The sequence below is a fragment of the Simochromis diagramma genome, unplaced genomic scaffold (assembly GCF_900408965.1).
Source record: "Simochromis diagramma unplaced genomic scaffold, fSimDia1.1 OVJJ01000618.1, whole genome shotgun sequence".
NCBI lineage: Eukaryota > Metazoa > Chordata > Actinopteri > Cichliformes > Cichlidae > Simochromis > Simochromis diagramma.
This window is the reverse complement of record NW_024387423.1, coordinates 2118736-2140947: the sequence shown is the minus strand read 5'-3', so window position 1 is coordinate 2140947 and position 22212 is coordinate 2118736. Positions and strand designations below refer to the sequence as shown.

The window sequence follows — 22212 nt, the reverse complement described above, 5'->3', positions numbered from 1 at the left end:
GTGAATAAAAGTATATGTTTTTGTCAATGTACCATGGTAATAACAGAAGCGAAACGCAATATTGTGTCAGGACAATTCACTATTTATGCACAATAAATAAAGGAGCATAGCGCGACAATTTCTGTTCAGCGCCAGACTTGCTTGTAACCCATATCACCAATTATGTTAAGAAAAATGACGTATTAACTACTACAAAACTCTGACCTTTGTGGGAATGCTTGGAGCAGACTAACCTGTGAGCTCGAGTGTTATCCTGGTGGGCCGGTCTCTAGTCAAAATGCCCAGGCCGATTTTTTGTCCCAGTCCAGCCTTGGTGGCAGGCAGTTGATGTGCTAGCTAAGGCACCCCCTCTGTTCAAAGATTAAAAACTTTAAACAAAGGTTAACTTATTTTTGTTTAACATTTTTCCTCTATTACTTTGTTGTTGTTGTTGTTGTTGTTGTTGTTGTTGTTTTTTCATTAAAATTTTTGTCCTTTTGATAATCTTTGTACAGGGGGTGGGGCAGGTCTGTGTTAAAGGCGTACTGGAAACATTTTTGAATCAAGAATTTTGACCAATCAGCATGGAGAAAGTTGTAGCCCTGCCTATTTCAACGGACCTGCAATAACCCGTTTTTTTATTTTTTCCAATGATTTTATGTGCGGAAAAAAATAAAAAATAAAAACTCGTGAGCTGTTAATTTGACCAGAGACTTTTAGGTATCAACATCAGGATCTGTCATTTGTAGGACCAAGGCAACAAAAATATGATACAAAAGTGTATAGAAATAATACACCATGCACACAGTACGTGTGTGCAACTCTGTACTTGAAATAAAAAAAAAACTATCAAAACAATTCAAGTTCATAATGTATTTTTTGATAAATAATCTAAGACAGCTATAACACGTAGCTGTAATTCACAACCCGGAAACTCAGGTTTACGACTGTCGTGAAGGCAGCGTGTCTCTCTTCCAGTCAGAACGGAGCCATATGAGGTGAACCTGCTTTACTCGCGCTCACACTGGACTCATTGTGGTGGTCAGCTAACGGTAGCAAATTATCTTATAATGATATCAGTTAGCTGAATTTGTTTAGCCACCGCAGCGCTTACAACATTTCGCTAGCTTGCTTGGCTGATCGGCTTGGCTGATGTTGCTGGCGGATGAATTCGTTGTTTTTCATAATGTCGAAATCGTTCCGTTATTTTTAGCTAGCACTGCATGCTAGCGCAGCTAATAGTGGTAAGCAAAGCGTGACTAATCGGTCTATCAGAAACCGGAGGAATGGAGCAGTGGCAGGACGCGGCCTCTCGGCAGGTCAGCCTGCTTACTGATCGTGTGAATGAACTGTTGTCCAGAGGTCTGGAGCTACTGCGCTCCGAACTCGGCGTGGATTTGGGGCTGAAGCCGGAGCTCATTCCGCCATGGATGATCCTTTTGCTGGCAGGTACTGGGCTGCTGCTGATGGTCGCTCTGTGGGCCTCAGTCTGTCGGGGTCTTTTCAAGAAGCGCCCTGTTATGAGCTATGCGGACGACGGAATTGAACTAAAGCGAACTGTCGGTAAACCCGTCAAACCCGAGGAACCGAAGAAAAAGAAGAAGAAAGCGGAAAAGGCACGTAAAATGAAGTCTGTTTTATTTCCAGCTTTTCCCTATACCGCTAGCAGGGCTAGCTGTCAGGCTAACGCCACGGTGACAACTAAATCTCATGTCATGGCTAAAACAAGCTTCAGGCTAGTGTTCTGTCCGGCTATGCCGTTAATGGCTGGCGTTTTATGCATAAGTAACAACGGTATAACTTGTAATGACACTCATGAATTTTAAATGACCTTTCCAGAAATCTCAGCCAAACGGGAGAGCTATCGCTGAGCCACAGGAAGAAGCCATAGCGTCGGAAGAGATAGTGCCACATCACCAACCGCCCCCACCAGAAGTCAAGCCGGAGAAGGTTGCTGAGGTAATTTAAAATCGTGCCAGAATCACACTCTGTTAGGACTCAAACCAATTAATTTTTCTATTTTAATTTATCTACGATAATGCTTGTCTTTTGTAGCATTTTCTATCATTCGCGTTACTACTTTGACGTCTTCACTGAATGTAGTCAAGGAAGAAAAAAAAAAAGAACATTTTCGCCCTTTCACTCTTTAATGACGCAACCGGCCACTGGTGTTGGGTTACAGTCTTCAGCTGTCATATGCAGCACAAATGTGGAGATGTCCGCTTATCACAGCACGTAGTGTCATCTTCTAAAGACCACAATATAAAAGTATTGGTGACCCGGAAGGTTCGGCAGTCAGACGTGGAATCATGCAGGAGATAAAGTAGTGCTCACGAAAAGTACATGTAGAAGATTTAGGTACAGTGGATGTAGTTTCACTTATAAATAGATGAGGCCTGAGCCTGCTGTGCAGCATGGTTCATTCAGCATGTGGTCGTGTTCCCCCTCCTTAATAAATCATATGTTCTGCATACTATCTACATCTTTCTGATTCTGTAAACTGTCATATAACCTTGTGTGTTTATGTCTTTGTCAAATATACTGGCTTTTGTTTGCAACTTTATGTCCGCTCTTTGTTTTCCAGGCGAAGAAGTCAAAGAAAAAGGCCAAACAGGCTGTGAAGGAGACCAAGACAGTGACTACAGATGGCAAAGAACCAGAAGAAGGTAAAATGTTCTGAGTCCTGTCATCATTTAGCTGTTTTCAAAGTGATACTCTAGTATTATCTGTGGTATTTGACTGTTTTAGTTTGTTTAGCTTACCTCATAAGGAAGACATACCCAGTGACCTGACCAGTGAACCACAAAGGGAATAATTAACAGCGTGGGTTTAGTTACATGCAATCAGTGCCTTAGTAAAATTCACTTAGCCTCAGGTCTATATCCAGTCCTTCGCCCTGCTTAATCTGTACCATTTTTTTCCCCCCTCACTAATCCTGTAATGAACTCCTGCAGTATTTTGTGACAAATTCTACGCTGAACTTAGTGCTACCTTTCAGGCACATGGGAAACCAAGGTCAGCAACAAGGAGAAACGGGAGCAGCGCAAGAAGGATAAGAGTTCCAGCGATGGCTCAGCCAGCCCCGGTGGAGGGGGAACACCTGTGAGTGTTCCCACAGAGCAGCCCAAGGCCTCCACAGCCCCTGCACCTACCAACCAGAAGAAGAAAAAAGGTGGCTTTTTAAGTGTCCTTTCTGCATTTGAAGAGTTCTTTTTAAAGATCCTGTAGACAGTTGCACAAATGTTGTTTCTGTATACATTGTTGTTGCCTTTCGTTGGTCTCTCGTGGCCAAAACAGTCTATGAATACAGGCATTATGGGAATTTGAGTCTCGAGTGAGCTTTCTCAGAATTGTTTTTGTAGTGTTTTTTCTTGACCTTGCTCTTTATTCTCAGGAGAATCCACAAAAGTGAAGCCTGAGAAGGTGGAGGCTGTTGTCTCTAAAGGTAATTATCAGTATGAAATTGAGAAAGACATCACACATTGATATTAGTACGTACTAGAAGTAAATTACAGCAAAGTCTGGGTTGATGTGCCGCTAGCCTGTCAAGTGGAATCAAATGTTTCTCTCTTGGTATTAGTTAACAGCAACAATGCGGTGGAGGTGTCCTCTGCTGTACCTGATGTGCCGGTAAAGATTCCTGCTCAAACTGTTGCTCCCAAGACTGCCTCCTGTACCACCAGCAGGGAACCACCACTGTGGAAGACGGGGATTGATGGTACTTCTAAACTCTTCATTGTTGATCTTGACTCCTGTTAAGCATAGTGCTTTAAAATAATTATTACAATTAACTGGCTCGTTTAAAAAGTCACACATCTACAAAATATCCCTCATGGTGTATTCAGATCAAAAACAAAGCAAAGTTTTCACATGGTGCAGGTGCATACAAAGCAGGTGCAAAGACAAGTGTGAAAACATTTCATCTTTAGCAAACGATCTATAAATCGTTGAGTTTGAGACAGAACAAAGAAAGTGTAGGGCTTAGAGAAAAGGCTGGGAATTTGTAAAACTTCTTGTAAATTCTGAAGATGGTGTTTGAACCTGATTCCAGTCTACTCTTTCTCCTTTTGGCTCCTCCTATATTGGGTTTTCCAAAAAACAATTAATTCTTCATTATTGTCCTGAACACATCTTTAGATTTGTTGTGTTTGGTAGAAAAATAAACTATAAGTGTAATAGAGCTTCATATTAAAAATGGCTTACTGAATATTAACTCACCATCAGTACCAACGGTACCAACTAGTCTGTTAGGGCACATTAGTCCTCATTCATAAAGTGCTTTACAAATCAGAACATTACAGCTACCAGGTGGATTTTTCCCGTTTGAGTGTAACTGGTCAAACAACACAGAGCCACTTACTGCTAAAGAGACAGAGTGAAAGTGGACAATATATCCTTGGTTTCGTAACATAAAACTCATTGTTGCTCCCAGGGAAAGCACAAAAGTGAACCCAGTCCTTATTTTCCCCTGAGTTATCGATTTTGTCACTAGTTAGCCAACATAAGCTAATGTAGGTCTGTTAGCAACAACCAACCAACAACATGACATCACGTTCTGTACTAACAGAAGATAGTGCTATACATGTTTTTAAAAATTTACGCACAGACAGCGTTAAATCTGTTTTTGATAGGTTTTTGTCAAAAGTTTGACAGTAAAATTCTCTTGAATTATTATTTTTTATTACTTTAAATATACAGCTGCTTAAAGGTCCCATTCAGACAATTTAGAATCCCCAAGGTCAATGTTTTGAGCAGTGATGACACAACTTCTGTGAAATGTGTCTTTCAGAGGCGTGGACTGTGAGTAAAAGGGGAATGCCAACAACCCAGGTAAATCTGATGTCTTTACCGAGTCTGGGAATTGGTACTGCTGGTAAGTATACACTGCAGCAAAACTGAGTCCTGCCACTAGATGGCACTGTTTGTCTTGCCCAGATTTGGTTGTATTAACGTGGTAATTGTTGTCTCCATAGAGCCCAAGCCTGTGAACGACCTGCCGTGGATCAGTCAGCCCAGACTAGATGATGAGTGGTCTGGACTCAGTAAGTGCCATTTACTGGTTTTCTTTCACCGCACTGTTTAATTTTGATGTTGCTTGATGTCATTTCTGTTGTGGTACTCCTTCACGTTTATGTCTCGTGACACCCTTTTTGTCTCTCAGACGGTGGTTCTGTGGACACCAGTTCTGACTGGAACGCCCCCTCTGAAGCATGGGGCAACTATGAAGAGCCCACCCTCGAGCCTCCTCCAGCACAGGAGCAGCCCCTCCCTGAGCCAGCCAAGGTTAATCTGTTGATCGGAGTGGCAGTAAGTGTGGCCAAGCTCTGGACAAAAATAAGCATTATAGAAGTTTTAAAAATAACAACCCATTAACTAATGAGTCATCAGGGCTTAGACTCAATGAGCTGTCCTCGTTCTTTCTTTTGACTGTGACCCTGCAGCTCAGTGGCTCAACACAGTAGACTGAATAGACAACATAGTTTATCATATTATGGCGGCTGTTTGAAACCAGTATGTGGATGTGTATAGATCATATAGACTTCAAAGGCCTTTCTCATAGCGGACATTTTTCTACAGTATGACAAACACAGGTGTAATAAATGTTGCAGTGAATAGCAGTTTACTTAAATGTTGATCCGATGACATGTTGTCATGTGCTACTGTGCCTTGCTTCTGCCAACAGACAGTGGAAAAGTAAGGAATTACCAAAGCATTCCCATTTGCTCTAGAATTTCTAATATAGTGTCTGTTCCTGCGTTTTTAAGTCATGTTTTATCCTCATGGGTTCACAGGAGGATGGTGACGATGAGAAGGATAAGGGAGTGACCACTGCTGATGGAGCGGCTAAAACTAAAAAGAAGAAAAAGAAAAAGAAGAAGGCTGCTGAGGAGGGAGGAACAGCTGGTCAGGTAACAGCTTGTGAGCAAATGCACTGCTGAGTGTAGTAACCTTAAAAGGTGTACAACAAAGAGTGGTGAGATGTTCATTCTCCTGGATATTTTTTTTTGTTGTCTAAATTCCACTTGTTTGTTTGTTGGCTCAGGAGCCGGAGAAGGAAACTGCACCTGCAGCCTCAGTGAAGAAGCAGCCACCTGTTCAGGAGAACGCTGCTGCCGTCCAGCCTGTCAAAGCAGCTGTCGAGGTCAGTGGGCTGACGGGCAAGAGGGAATCAAAGATGATCTTGAAAAACGCGGCTATTCTGTTCTCTGACCCATAGCCTTGCAGCTGTTTCTTTTTCGCTCTTAACTTGCTGTTTTCCCTTTCCTAACAGGTGAGAGCAGAGCGTCCAGTGAAAGACAACATATCCCAGAAATCCCCTGTCACACAAGTGCCACTGAAGCCAAATGAAGGAGAACCAACTGCCAAGCAGAACAACCTTCCTGCTCCGACACAACAAAGTAAGCGCTAAACACTGTCAGATGTGACACCAGAACCTTGTGCATGCTGGTACTGAGGCATTTGGTGCCGCTAAATATGACTTTCCCAGTTGTCTAGTTGTTAACTCTGATTTACTTGTATTGGAGTATCAGATGCACATAAGCTGCATATTTTGAAGCATTTACAATTTCAGGTTCTGAGCAGTTTGGCAGCGTGCTATTAATGTAAAGCAAATTAATATAAAGCAAACTGAATCTCCTTCACTAACAAATCTGTATCCAAATCAAGATGTGGGTCTTAAAGCTTTTCTCCTTTACTTTTGTCTAAACCTTTTTTTTTATGTTACTTTTTATACAAACAAAAAACAAGTAGATCCGTTGCTGAAGTTGGGACAACTGTTGGTGTCCAGTGTCTCCAGTAATTATAACGTTGAAAAATGAGTACAATCACATTTTCTGTAAACTTGTTACTCAAGTATCCGTTCATGTGACAATGCTGAAGTGTGTGTGTGTTTCAAGGTTAAGCTTGTTAATAATCTTGGGAAAATTAATCTGCAACAATTTGGATCATTTGCTCTTGATACTGTATGCATTGATCAAGCTCTTTAAATCTGTGCTCAGCTCATTTCTATTACCCACGCCATCTTTTTCTGGGAATGATGGGTTAAAATTTTGTCAGTGGAAGTCAAGCTCTTTTTCTCACCAGTGAATCAAACAGATGTGGGGTTATGCTCATTGAAAGAGATGTTTAAAGGTGTTCCTACCTTTGTGTGTTTCCACAGAAAAACCTGAGGAGAGCCAAGCGCCCAAACCAGCAAAGAAGAAGAAGGCGAGGAGAGAGACATGAGACGGAGTCCACTCTGCAGGCCTCTGTATGCAAGAGACTTGATACTCTGTTTATGCAACACCTTTGGTGGCAGGAACTCTGAACAAAGATCTTCTCGATGGACTCTACCTTGAAAACGTGTGGAAACCGAAACAACTTTTATACACATCCACGTGTCAGCAGGCGCATCGTTGAAAACTGAAACTAGATGCAGTGCAATCTAATGTAATGCGGTGTTGATGATTTTTAAGTATGCATTTGATACTGATTGTGTCTTCTAATTCCACTGAATCCAATAACTGAAGGAGCTGTATTGTAGTAATTAGACGTGTAGAAATTACTGATCATGTTTAGAAGTGTGTTATCGTGGTGGCTATCGAACGCAGAATTACTGTGTAGAGAATGCAAACGGTTGCATCAGGTTACACGACACTAGGCCTTCGCTTTGCTGTCCTTTTTTTTTTTTTTTCCTTTTCTTAAATTGCTCTGATGTTTGTAAGCTGTGGCACCGGTGAAAAGAGCAGGAAGATCAAATGTTTGTGTCAGCGGTTTGGGCTCGACGGCACGTAAACATTTGTGACATGAAATGAGCTGTGAGCGTTGTGAGACCATGGAAAAGGGACTCATGAGCCGCACTGTATTTTTATTTTACTTAATTTTTTTTTTCCATGTGATTTTGAACACTTCATGGACACACTCTCCATCTGGTCTGTCCCCTGTCTGTTGTTGTACTGCAGTGTGTCGAGACAACAGTTTCCTTGCCGTGTTTACTGTCTGTGACTGCTCTTAGGAGCGCAGCCGCGTGGGAGCCTCTGATCGTACACGTGTCATGGCAGTGTCATCAACCTCCTCATGATTTTCCACCAGTGAGTGATTCCGAAGTCTTCAGAACCTTTTGTAAAACCTGTTTGTAACAAAAGAAAAGCTTAAGCCATATGTAAAAAGACTAAATAAAGGCCAGTTTTTCTACATTTGGGCTTCTTCATAGCACAGTGTGGATTGTCCCATCACTCTGAGAAACCAGTGTTACTGCTGCTGAGCTGCCAGGTTGATGCCTCAGGCCTGCAAGCTCACCTTTAGAAGATTCACTTTATGTGGAAGTGGGGAAAATAAAAGTGGACTTGCAAGGATCAAAAGTAGCCAGGTTTCTCCTTAATAATAATGGATTGCATTTATAGAGCGCTTTTCGGGACCCTCAAAGCGCTTTACAATTCTACTATTCATTCACTCTCACATTCACACACTGGTGGAGGGGCAGACTGACAGAAGCGAGGCTGCCATATCGCGCCATCGGCCCCTCTGACCATCACCAGTAGGCGGTAGGTGAAGTGTCTTGCCCAAGGACACAACGACCGAGACTGTCCGAGCCGGGGCTCGAACCGGCAACCTCCCGGTTACGAGACGAACTGCCAACTCTTGAGCCACGATCGCCCTTGCATAAGGCAGTGGTGCTTTTTAAAGACGCGACCAGTAACTTCCAGATTAAAGTACTTATTTTAATCCCCGGCTGTATAACTTTCTGGAAATGACGGGTTACATCATCGGATTTGATGCGATCTAATCTGTCACACGCTCCAGTGTTTATCATCCTCAGGACAAGTAAATGCATCCTTCTGCAGCGGATCGGCAAAGCTGATCAGACTATAACCGGAAGCATCGGGATCTTTTTCTTTTCAAAATAGTAGCATGCTCAAGTTGTCATTCGGGTAGTGTGCAGAAAAGAGGAGGAAAAAGTTTTATACGACTGATTTCACAAGCACACATTAGCCTGCCATTTGATGACTTTGACAAATTTAATTTGGTCTGCTTGATTTGATTACTCATCAAACTAATCTTATTTTACTAATCTGGAACTATTTGCTCCGTATGTCATCGCTATCATTACAAAATGTACATCAAATCACATCCATGTTAAAATATGTGACACACATATTGGGCGGGACAGAGTTTGTCTTCCTTTAAAATAATGTAAATGTCTCACACTGGCTTAACGCAGTGAAGAACAATGAATTGAAATTACTGAATCCGTAGATTAAGGAAAATAAATGGTGATGCATTTGCTAAATACATCAGTATTTGCAATATTGCTGTAATAAAGCAATAAATATTCACCTTAAAGAGCACAGTGAGACCGCTGGTGTTTAATTTTGAAAAAACGGAAGTCGTGATTTTAACCGTGACGCGGGCTTGTCGCCTTCTGGTCCGCTAAGCTGCTCACCGTGATAAGTACCGGACGGGTCAGGGGCAGTCAGAGCCTGTTCGTCAACTCTTGCTCGGTGAAGACGTCGATAGGACAGCGGGGACTCTTCCTTCACACACACCGACACCGTTTGTAAATGCCTGCAGACACACAAAAGATGATGATGACGGCCTCTCCGTGGGACCGCTGGTACTCCACGCGCTGCTGCCTGTGTTGCCATGTCCGCACGGGAACCATCATCCTGGGGGTCTGGTACATGGTGAGCATCGCCTAACTCTGTCACTCACTGCATGCGTGTAGACTTCAAGAAACAGCAGAGCCAGAGACAACATGATATGAGCACAGGATTTAAGAGTATATAATCTGTCATTTAAAATCATTTCACGTCAGACTTGATCTGTACTTGCCTTTTTGATATTTATATAGCTGGAATTAAAATATAAAGATGACATTGTTTTAAATTACTTTATCCAAACTTTTATTTGTAAATACAGGATTATTGATAACACTTAATTTAAGAAATTACTTATAGTATAGACACTTTAATCAAGTATTTTAAAATTGATGAATGAAACAGTTCTGTCTTTTCTGTGTTGTGGCACTAAGCTCTTGTGGAGCATGTCTGTGAATTAATGCTGCTGTAGTTGAGTATATCAGACTGACTAAACCAAACACCACATGTGGAAAAAGCTTCTCTCTGCTCCCTATGAATAAATGAGCAGTGGGCCTCTTCAGGTAGCAGGGTTTTGTGTCAGACTGCCAATTGACTGTGCAGAATTTTCCATTACACTCACCTGATCAATGGGGATGTATGAGTCACCTGAATAATGAGAGGTGCTGGCCAGAGCAAAACAAAGACTTCTACTGTAGGTACTTCATTTAACATAGCTGCACTGTCTCCACGCCAAGACTTAAGAATTTAAGGATGGTTACTGGCTGCAGTCTGTGATGATAAAAAGTTAAGTAATGTAAAGAGCACTAACAGACACTGCTCTGCAGATTATTAATTATGTGTGGAATGTCAGGTGAAGAGGTTTACATTTCTGGTGCGCCATCTGTGCATACTGTTGCCTTCATCTGTCCATATGTTCTCTGTCCCTAAGCTCATCAATGCTGTGGTGTTACTCATCCTGCTCACTGCCCTCAACGATCCTGAGCAGTACCACTTGACCAGTGCAGAGTTGGCTAATGACCTGGATGTCATGGATGATGCCAGTAAGTAGTGTTTTGCAGTAAATGTATCATAAGTTGTCTCTAAGAGTTATGAAGTAGATTATTGTTAGGAGTTTTTACATCCATGTATCTTTTTGTATATGAGGGTTAAATCTTGATGGAGATTTGCTAGAAAACCCAGTGGGCTCTGTGGTGTTTTTCTTAAACTCTTGCGTGTAGGTAGATCCGTCATGTAACTAATGGAATAATTTACTGTGTTATTATAAGGACCTCAGACATTGTCTAAAGTGACAGTCTTCATTTCTGTATAAGTAAAAACACCCAAAGCCACAGCCTCCCAAAAACCCAATGTCCATCTGTGCAGAGCATTTGAAAAGCCTTCTTAACACACCAGGTGCGTGCTGGAACAGTCTGACCAGGGGTGACTCACAGCACATGGTGCTGGTAGTCTCTGATTGGGAACGACTATTGTCCCAGTTCCAGAGGATGAGCGTTGTCCTGTGACCCATTAGTACATGCTGGACCAGCCGGTGCCACTGCAGTTTTACAATCACATGCATAGAATGTTCAGATTTCTGAGGTTTATAAGTATCAGTTCACTCAGTAACTTATCTATCTTTTGTTTTAATCTTTTCTTAGTAAAATAATTCTCCCCTGAGAATGCTTGGGTATATTTATAAATGTTGGGGGAAGAAAGACAAGCTAGTCTTTCTGCTAGCTAACCTTCGTTTAGCCACATTTTTATGTTTTGTGGTGGCACTTAAAGACAAGATATAACATGCTAATGGATGAGCTTTATACTTGTTGCTATATCGATTTGGGGCACAGTTTCCTGGCTTCCAGTCTTTACACAACAAAATATTATTATATTCTGAAATTATGTGTAAAATGTATAATAGCTTAAGCATTCACCACCAAATAGCAAGAAGGGAAGGTTAGCAACAAGCCTGTGAACATAATGGAGAATTCAGCTGTTGCCAGATATTTTACTCATTAGCTGGTAAAATAAAACAAAAAGGGGTGAACATCACCAGGCGGCCACAATTGTTTCTGCTGCCCCAGATGGCATAAAATCAAAAAGCTTTTTATGCTGGTATTTTGCCATTTACCTGAATTAGATTCTGGGAATAAAGTGTCACACTTCTGAGTCGTCTTTTTTCTTTTTTTAAACCACAAATCTGATCCATCCTGTGACTCAGAGCTGTGAAACACTGATTGTCAGGTCATTATTAAAAGAATATGGAAAATAATGGGTCAGGCAGGAAAAAAAAGTGGCGTTTCATTGAAGTGACTATTATTTCCCCGTAGTGCCACTTTTATTTTAAGGTTGCTCGGCCCTGCGCTTATGTAACAGAATGATTAGTTCTGTTCTGTTGAGTTGATTTCAGGTCAGGCTGACACGATGTGTATCCCAGAGCAGAGGTTAAATCCTTTTCTAGTTGACAGATGCATCATGCCATTGTTTTCTTCTGCTCTCCATTTGTGGTCCCTTGATGACACCGTGTTCTAAACATTTTCATAAATGTAATTCAGGATTGATTGCGCCACAGCCAATGTGACTACAGCCTGAATTAAATAGAAAGCAAAGATCTGTATAGCTTTTTTGAATTTCTACCTTTTCTCCTGTTGCTTCAGACATGTGCATCGCCTCAGCGATCTCTCTGCTGATGATACTTATCTGTGGGATGGCAACATATGGTGCCTACAAGGTAAAAAAACATTTATTTTACTCTCATAATTGTATTTCACGTGTTGCTGTTTCCCTGTTGATTCTCTGCTCTTTGATAAATAAGCCATTGTGTCCCAAATATCTAACGTTAAGGTCTTTATTTCAGTTACGTCCTGCCTGGATCATCCCTTTTTTCTGCTACCAAATATTTGACTTTGCCCTTAACACCTTGGTGGCTGTTAGCATCGTAGTTTACCCAAACACCATTCAGGATTACCTGCAGCAACTGGTGAGAAACATCTGATATATGTATATATTTATTTTACTTATCATTTATAATTTGACATGAAATGAAAACATCACTGCTGTCTTTCTGATTCCTCCTCAGCCTGAGAACTTTCCCTACAAAGAGGAAGTTGCTGCTCTCAGTAACGTGTGCTTGGTCGTCATCGTGCTGCTCTTCATCGGCTGTATTCTTGGCTTTAAGGTAAAGTTTTCTGCGCCCAGTTTACATATTTGTCTCATATGCTTAGCAGCACCTAGAAATGTTTCCTGGTCTGCTGACAATATTATGCAACCTTGTTACACAGGCTGTTGCCTTTTTACGTAACCCTCTGTTCACATGTGGCTCTGTGATGTGACTGAAGTGAGGTGGAAATTGATTATCTTTCACTGGTTCTAGGTAAAGTAGAGCCCAGGAATGAATCTTGAAAGCGTGCTGTGGATAAAACTTCACTCCAAAAAAGCCGAGATGCTGTGTAAAAACTCAGAATGCAATGATTTGCAAACCTTCAAAACAACATATCAAATGTTGACACTTTAGACATTTTGTATTGTTTTGACTACGCTCGTTTTCAGTGTCTGGACACCTTTTTGTTTTACACCACTCTGTAAGTGTTTCCCACTCCTCCTTGTTGTGGGATTTGAGATGCTCAACAGTTTGAAGCCTCCTTTGTTGTATTTTGTGTCAAATGTTTTCAGTGAGTAATGTGTCTGGACTCTCAGTAGGCCAATATGGCCCCTAACTCTGGACTCTTATTGTTCCAAACTGTGTTTGTCATCCAGTATTAATGATGCCCTCACATAATATGTGCACCAATGGACCTCCATTCGATTGCATATGCTAGCTTTTGAACTTTATTATAATAAGCTAGCTGTTCTCTTCCTTCTGACGGAGGATTTAGACATTTTGAAAGCTCCAAAAAGAATTTTAGCTTCTGGTTCATCAGACCAAAGTCTCAGTCCAGCCTGACTGAGATCGGGCCCAAAAATGGGATCCCGTTAGGACTCAGGCACTGATGGCAAAAAACTGTAATCAGGCAGATTTTCCAGATTCTCTTTTAGGGATATATTGCTCATGCAGTCCTGCCCCTGTCTCAAATGTTTAGAAAAATGTTGCTGGTTCATTTTATACATGATCCCAACAGTTGTTGGAAATGGGACTGTATTTTTCACAGCAGACATATTTGATTTATCACAGCAGGAAAAGCAGAGAGCACAATACCAGAACCCCAAAGCAGCTACACTGAATTCAGACACCATTTCTTTTATTATTTATATGTCAAAGTGAGAAGGAAGAAGTGTAGTACTATACTTGTAATATAAGGTTTACTCTCAGCTTTCCTTCTGAAAGATTTAAGTCAGAGTCGGGTGTAGGAGTGTACATATGTGTAGTCTCAAAATTATATTACAGTGTTTCTAGGGAATTTGTGATGATGGTATTTATGACAACACAGAAGAAAGGCTGAACAATGTGGTGACTGCAGTGAAAAAAACACAAGGAGGCATGTTTAATGTTTCTTTTCCAATGAGCTTTGGTTATTTATGCAATGTAAAGTATGAATTTATTCCCACGAGGTGCCAGCAGCTACAGTGGTGACACAGCATAACTCATATATACAGTGCTGTGAAAAAATATTTGTCCCCTTACTGATTTCTTAGTTTTTTGCATATTTGTCACATTCAAGCAAATTTGAATGTTAGATGAAGATAACCTGAGTAAACACAAAATGCAGTTTTTCATTCATGATTTCATTTATTAAGGGGAAAGACCTATCCAACCCGACCCGGTGCTGCGTGAAAAAGTAATTCTCCCCCTGTTAAATCAGTTTTTTGGAAAGGAGTTCACTTTCACTAGCTGCACCCAGGCCTGATTACTACCATAGCCGATAAATCAAGAAATTGGGCCGTTTTAAACCTGTAGCGGTGAAACAAGTTTGTTTTTTCAACCAGGAGCAGGAAGAGTTTTCTTGCATGTTTTGCAGAGTTTGGTGAAGGTTGTTGAAGTAGCTCACTTTTTACTAAATCATCATTGGCTGACATACGGCTCTCGCTCCAGAAGGTTCTGGGCTTGTCGTGTTGTTGTGCCTAAACGTAAACTCTTTTCTTTGCAATCTCATTGACGCTGCAATATTTTTTTTATCATGTAAAACTGTATACCGATATAATCGACCAGCCCTAGGGACGAGTTACTTCCTCTTTTTTTATTAATTTTTTTCAGCCACACTATTAAAGTGGCTCTTTGAGGGTCAGTGTGTTCTGATACTCAATTACTGAACACTGTTTAGTAAAATTAAGCAAACATTTATGGTTCCAAGGCAACCAATCACTTCCTTGCATCATCTAAGTTGGCCTGTGCCATGCACACTAAGTGTGTTTGCAGTAGCAAACTCCTTATTTATCCAAGTGTGTCCCTGGGAGCTCTAGAATAAACCTCTTAATGGTCACTTGGGCAGTGTGGCAGTTGGAAATGTGCACAAAACAAGCAGGCACTTGGCCACTTGCAAAGTGTGGGCGCACCCGTTAAATCCTGTGGAGTTGAGCTGTTAATGAACTTCGGACGGAATCAGGTCAGGCCATTGTCCAAAGCTGACATTTCTCACTTTAAGCACATAGGAGGGGCAAGCTAGCTCACCTTAGGTGAGCGTGCTGCCTGGGTAGAGCTTGCACGAGGTGTCACACAAGATGCTCATATGCTCACTGTGAGTTCACTGCACATTCACCAGCCTTATTCTTACATGGGTGCAGTTGGACATCGCACAGGCTTTGTACTCTAGAGCAGGTTAAAGATAGTTTAATTTGTGGTCCAGATGCAGTTGACGTTTGTGCTCTGACATAAACCTGTGTAAGGTAAAGGGCGCTTTAGCGTCAGTGCATTATTTAGCCTCTTAAAAAAAGTTGCAAAGTACTTTAAAAAGCCATGAAGACATAAGAAAAATCCTGAAAAATAACTTGTTTGTATTATGTATCTAAAGCCAGTAATTCTGTCAGATAGTTGCTGTGATTCTGCTTAAAACCAAAACATTTGTAGTCTTTAACAACAAAAGGTTAACCCTGAGATAAACTGAGATAAAATAAACGGTAACGGTTAATAGAAGCTCATATGTTTCATACTATAGTCGATCAGGGCCTTTTTAGATTGCAAACCCCATGTAATTACCCCAAATCCATCTTTTTAATCAGCACCACTGTCTGAATAATTTCTGATTCAAATAATTGGATTTGCACAATCAGCATCATTATCACACTGTCAGCATGGTTTTGCAGTGGACCATGAAGTAAATTAAGCGATTGCTGCACCTTCCTGTGGAGGTTGTTTGAATAACAGAGCTGTCAGAGCATTAGGGCTGATACTTAATTGGTTCTTATGGTAAGAATGTTTGAGAGCTCAGCCTGGCTTTGGTTCCTGCTAGCGGATGGATGTAGCAGATGGTGTTGTGTTTGGCCGAGGCATTTCAGTAGCAAGCCGCCTGCTGAGAGCCAGATGATTTCTGGATGACAGAGAGAACAACAGGAACTTGCTACTATAAAGAGACGTCTAACCCTCAGACAGATTCTGTAAACACAATCTGAATCTAAAGAAGAGCGAGAGTTTATTTAGAATAACAACAATTTTACTCCAGCCTTACATTCTGGTGACAGTGATGCCATCTGTGTCAGTAGGTGTGCAGAAAACTTACTCTTACACCGCAGCTTCTCTGGGGACAAGACGACCCAGTTATATCTGGAACACCTTGGAAAATTCATTTGCATAGTAACGAGGAGAAGCTGCTTGACTTAAAGCTTTAATACAAGCATCCACTGAGCCGCGCTACCAACGTGGCTGATAATAATTTGTCTATGATTTGTTATTTACCATAACTGTGTTACGTAGTCCATGTGTCTAACATGTGTTTTTGTTTTCTTTCTTCCCATTCTCAGGCATACCTGATAGCATGCGTGTGGAACTGCTACAGATATGTGAGCGGACGGGGCAGTTCTGAAATCCTGCTGTACGTCACGACCAATGACACCACCGTAAGTACTGAGAACAGCGCTGACTTCTTTGTTTAAATGATAAGACTGGTGATGTCATGATATCATGTCCGTTCAGGACTTTTCCATGCATATTGGTAGCATTTAGCATCAAGCCCACTTTTTCCAGTTGTACTTGTAACAGTTTGCTACAAATACAGTGGTCTGTTTGGCATTTGTTTGGGACTATTTTCAACAGGAAATTAATATATATTTGGCACTCCAAACATTTTCACAGCAACAGCAGCACACTTTCTGTGGGACTGAGCCAGAGTAAATGATTGTGTGTGCTAATTAAGGTCATAAAACACAACGTTATGTGTTTTTCTCAATGGGTTTTAGCCAACACTGAACTTCTACAGCACAGAAGAATGAAATAAATCAGACTAGCAGAAGAAAAAAGTATTTTTTTAGCAGCACTTTATTTTGCTGTCAGACCACCTGTGCAAATGTTTCCAGTGAGCTGCTACAAACGCCTGTGTGCAGAGCTCGCCAGACATGTGAGGGTTCTCGCTTCAACACTAATAATGCACTCATTCCTCACGTGCAGTGTACAGCTGTCCAAATACTTGTAATTTACAAGTCAGCAGTTATTAATGTATGACAAATAAGAATAAACTTATACAAATATAAGTATAATATATTATACTCAAAGTCCATTAAACCCTCTTTCATGTCTAAATCATCATTTAGGGAACTAACATTAAACAGTTTCTGATCTTTGCTGTTTTTCTGCATTTTCCAAAAAGTAGAAAAGCAGCTTCTGTGGAAAAACGGTTTCCTTATGCAATCCAGACTGCAGGTCACGTTTGGATCGTGTGCGTAGGTTTCCTCTGCTCAGGCCAGTCTGGCAGCCATAAAGTCACTATGTTGATGGGAGAAAGAACATTTAAAGCTGTGCTGTAGTAGCGCGTAGTTTTACAGAAGCTACAGTAGCATGGATGAATGGACAGACTTGGAAAGAGAGATGAGGATCCATGCTGGTGAAGTCATTAGATGGGTACAGTAAGCTCTTTTTAGGGCCTCATGTTGGTGTCTTATTGACTGGACCTGGCTCTCAGTTCACTGTTACCCCACTGCCCACACAGCTAACTGCTTGACTCTGACAGAGGGGAGAAGACTAACGGAGCTATAGAAACACTAATGACTGTTTTGACTATTGCAAAACGTGGTTTTCGGTCTGAACACATAAGGAGCTGCCAGTAACTGGCCCCATCAGGACTGATATTTGACCTTGCAATATATTGGGTTTCACAAGTATTTTGACAAAACCTGTGCTCCCAGTCTGCAACTTAAGACCCCTCAGGGCGTAACACTGCACACAATTTAAAACAGCACCTGATGGTCTACGCGCTGTAGTTCCACTCGCTCCTGATGTGTAAAACACGTGGGCTGTAAAGAGAGACCCAGGAGGCAACTTTCCAGCTGACTGACATCATCAGTGAGGAGTGCCAGAATATCAGCAGCCATTTATTTCCTAACATCAGCCTCACGTCTGCAGGGATGCTTTTTCAATTAGAGCTAGCCATATTTAATGGAAGCTCCCCCACATACCACAGCCGGGTTTGTGGCTTTTGGTTAGCAGCTTGCATGGTGTTACATCAATTATATGATGGTTAGGTCAAAGGTCCACTAATGCATTGCATGTGGGGCATAAAGAAAAGTAATTGACACCTACACACAGGTGCTTTATTGGAACAATAAATAAATGCATCATAGAAGAAAGCATGCTTAATTTCTCTTCATGGAGTTGGTGTGGGTGTTGACTCTTTGCTTGGCCCCACTCCCCACAGATCACGGTGTCGTTCAGGCATGGCACACAGACTGGGGATTTATTAGCTAGAATGGAATAGCAACTGTTAGATTTGATCCACTGTGTATCCATAGATGCTTTCCAATACACACACAATGCAGCAGAAGATTTATTATACCCCAATATTGCCATAGTGATTCCTGTGCTGATTGCTTCCGGTTGTAATCCTGACTCCTGTGTTTCCCTCTCTGTCAGTTTGCTTCCTATTTTATTATTTTGGGCTTAGCATCCTTATATTCCTTTCTCTTTATTTTAGTACCCTCCCTTTCTGCAGCTCACAATTGTCTCAGTTGAATCCACCTGTACCTTCTTATTCCTTTCCCTTAAATTATATATGGTGTGTTTTGTTTCCATTGAATTACTTTGTTTTTGCCGACTCTTGTGCTGGCTCTCCTGCACTCGGTCAATTCTTTTTTATTTATAATCTAATGCACCAGATGTGACCAGATGCAATGCACTGTTCTTTTTCTGGACAACAGATGATGTCACATGTGTCACAGCAGGGCACAGACAGATGATTGAAGTTGTGTAGTAACATTAAAGTTCATGATATGCATACCACATGCTACAGTATGCACTTTAAAAGGATTTCAGTATGTGCTGAAACTCTTTAAAATGATCTAATATATGCAAGTACAGGCCTAAAGGAAGTTATTGATTACTTAATATCCCACATATTTATTTCAACATCATTAAAGTTTATTGTCACAAAGGCAAGACTGTACCCTCGTTGACTCATTGTTAAATATTTAATAACACATGCAGGTCAAACACATAGCGTTGTTGAGGAAGCCCACATTTCTGTTGTCAGGAGGAAAACCAGAATGAGTGCTGGAATGCTGAAAGAGATCTTTCAGATCCAGGAAAACATTATACAGCCATAAAATGCATCAGAGTTTTTTTTAAGTTCCTTCATGGTGGGACCTCAATTCTGGCTCTATCATATCACATAACGGGACACGGCATTGAGCGGAGACATCAGTGATGCATATAGACAACCATTAGCCAGATTTAGTTTGGAACTCCCCACTTATCCTACTTTTACTTTTGGTGTAGGGGATGAATAATAAAAGATGAACAAGTAGATCTGTCCTCTCTAGTTTTCTGTATACAGCTCTAAACTAAATCTGGCTGCTGACAGATGCTTTACAGAAGCTTGATGGCTACTACATGTTAGCACTGCTGTTGTAAGCATGGTAGTATATAGGTCAAAGCTGCACTGTGCTGAAGTACAGCCTGCTGCTTGCATGCCTTTTTTTCTTATGTATGACATTTATTTTAATATTTTGTCTAAGAAGGCTTCCAATCAACCGCTCCAACTGCTTATGTAATGTGCAGTGCAAATAAGACTGGTCATCTTGCCATACTTGCATTTTACATGTTATATAATCATATTTAACTGCAGCCCTGCAGTTTAGCCTATTTTATTGGGGAATCAGACTGATTTCTGTGCAAGCTGTTCTCTCTGGGCTTACAAATATTTCACTTAATCCAAAATAAATTTTTAATATTTCATTTTTTTCTGTTTCAAGTTACATCAAAAGTGATGTAATATTATGCAACTTTACCAAAAACATGTTCATATTGATCAGACTGATTTTCATGGTATTTATTCTGAGTCATGTTCTCATTTCTTTGTCTTCCAGGTGCTGTTACCTCCGTATGATGACAGTGTCAGTGTCCCTCCCAAGCAGGCTCCTCCACCTTACACCACTGTTACAGCATGAAAACATTCCCGGGATCCTGCTGACTGCTGTTGATAAAAGCACAGCAGAATTGATGCACCACACTGCCTCTCCACTGTACAGTATATTTCTGGATATATTGTAGCTACACACACATTACCGTTCTCTTAATGCATTCACACGCATATGTACAAAAACACCTTGGACAGATATACAGACGCACACCACCGTGACCTCTCATCCCTTCCTGTTATTTACTTATTCTTATGTATTTCTCTTCTGTAGCTCTCTGTGTATCTCTGTGTCTTAGTATTCATCCAGAAACGATGTGCACTGTTATGCATTTGAAGCGAAACAAGACAAAAGCACTAGAAAGTTCGATAGATGATATATATTTTTATTAATTCTATTTATGCTCTCTGTGTCTGTAATCGTATTCTGTGGGTCCTACCTTTTCACAAACATATTTAACTTGTGCAGAAATGCAAAAAACCCCAAACAAAAACAAACGTATGGCTCGCATTAACGAGTGAGGAGCCGTTGCGTGTTTCCTGTTTGTCTCGTCTGAGCTCGTGATCAGGGTTGGATTGCCTTCATTCATAGCTTTCTCTCTCATGGGGTGCACTTCATGGAGCCACGTGTGAAGTGTCACCTTGACGGGAAGTTTCCCAAAGAAATGCACCTGCCTGTGTTCTGACATGATCAAGGAGCAACCTAGTGTATATCAAACATATCAGCGTATTCTACCACAGACATAATCATGGTCTCGTGTTCTAGAAATCAGGAGTGTTGATCTGCGTTGACTGATATTCATAACTTTCTAATGTAATTGTGTCTTTCTACTGATTGATGACAAATGTCTTGGATTGCTGTTTATCTAGAAGCACTGATCTGGAATCAGCTTGCTCTTTGAAGTCACTATAAGTTGGTTGCTGGACAGAGGACTCGGAGCCCAATAAATATGGACTGTGGTTGTGTTTTTTCAGTTAAGCCTAATGGGAGCTTTCTTGTCTGTGTAAACATTACACAAGTCTGTTCCACCAGATGGAGTTACTGGCAAACCACTCGTCCCTGGACACAAAATGTCCTGCAAGGACTCAAATGTCAAACCTTCTGTATGGAAAACAAAGATGTGACATATATTTATCTATTAAAATCCAATTTCACTGATAGATGTTGTGTGTTTTATTTTGTCAAACATGTATATGAACTTGAGCAGACATGTTTCAAGGGTCAAATGGAGCTCAGTGTGTGTGTGTGTGTGTTTGCAGGAATTATTTAAATTAATCTGGTTAGGGTTTTTTTTTTTTGCTATTAAGAGTTAAGCTCTAGCTTAAATGGAAGATGTGATGTCGAAAAATATATTTGGTCACTGAAGTGAGCAGTGACTGTATAGTCTAAGGAGCTTTGAAAGAAAAGCGTCTGGACTTTCACCTCTCATCTGAGACGCTTCTTCAGTTCTAAGAGCAACTAGTGGAGAGTCCCAGATTTTAAGCCCTTTGGGAGTGTCCCCAAGAGGGTCATGTGATTTATTGAGGTCAAATGGACCTCAATATATCACATGATAGGGTGGGGCTAGGTTTCACAATGAGTTCACCTGAAACCTTGGCTGGTTGTGACCCACACCCGTTTTCCCACCTTGGCTAGTGTGATTAGGTAGAGGATCAATAGGGGGTCCATGACCCTCTTAAGAGGGACACACCCATAGGACTTGAAACCTGGGACTCTCCACCATTTGATCTTAGAACTGAAGAAGCTTCTTGGATGAGAGGTGAAACGTCTTCAAGGAAACTTAAAGAAGTCCAGACGCTTTTCTTTCCTAAGCCCGTTAGACTACAATGAGCTGGATGACTGAGAACCTTCACAGACATGTCTGTGTATAAATGTGTCTACTGTGTGGGAGGCAGGGACCCCCAGAGTGGAATTGTGATGACTTTTACTTACCAGGTCTTTCCATAAACTGCTGCTGTGGCTTTGTACAATTCTTCTGAGCATAATTTGTAAAAGTACAATCCGCCTCTTTCAGAGCAATGATGACCCATTAGACTACACTAGACTTTAAATCTATCAGGCCTCTGACAGTCTGACTCCATTACATTGTTATCTATCATTTGATGAGCTACTCATGTTCCTTAGTTTGAAAACAGGAGCCAGGCTGACCAAGTACACGTCCCTAAAACTTTAATGTAAGAACAAC

The 22212-nt window shown here is 41.1% G+C and overlaps 2 protein-coding genes across 2 annotated transcripts; both read left to right on the top strand.

Moving 5' to 3' along the window:
- The first annotated feature begins 954 nt into the window (after positions 1-954).
- Positions 955-8153, top strand: LOC120722208 (protein LYRIC-like). Its single transcript, XM_040013097.1, has 13 exons — positions 955-1595; positions 1819-1938; positions 2564-2645; positions 2978-3151; positions 3374-3424; positions 3560-3697; positions 4769-4852; positions 4953-5021; positions 5141-5286; positions 5772-5888; positions 6023-6121; positions 6251-6377; positions 7139-8153. The coding sequence occupies exons 1-13, from the start codon at positions 1266-1268 to the stop codon at positions 7201-7203; spliced, it is 1602 nt and encodes a 533-aa protein (XP_039869031.1). The 5' UTR covers positions 955-1265; the 3' UTR covers positions 7204-8153.
- Positions 8154-9339: 1186 nt separating this feature from the next.
- Positions 9340-21389, top strand: LOC120722324 (lysosomal-associated transmembrane protein 4B-like). The gene is made up of 7 exons (XM_040013293.1): positions 9340-9641; positions 10486-10597; positions 12191-12264; positions 12391-12513; positions 12613-12711; positions 16425-16520; positions 19977-21389. Exons 1-7 carry the CDS (start codon positions 9519-9521, stop codon positions 20055-20057), a joined length of 708 nt encoding a protein of 235 aa, XP_039869227.1. The 5' UTR covers positions 9340-9518; the 3' UTR covers positions 20058-21389.
- Positions 21390-22212: the final 823 nt, after the last annotated feature.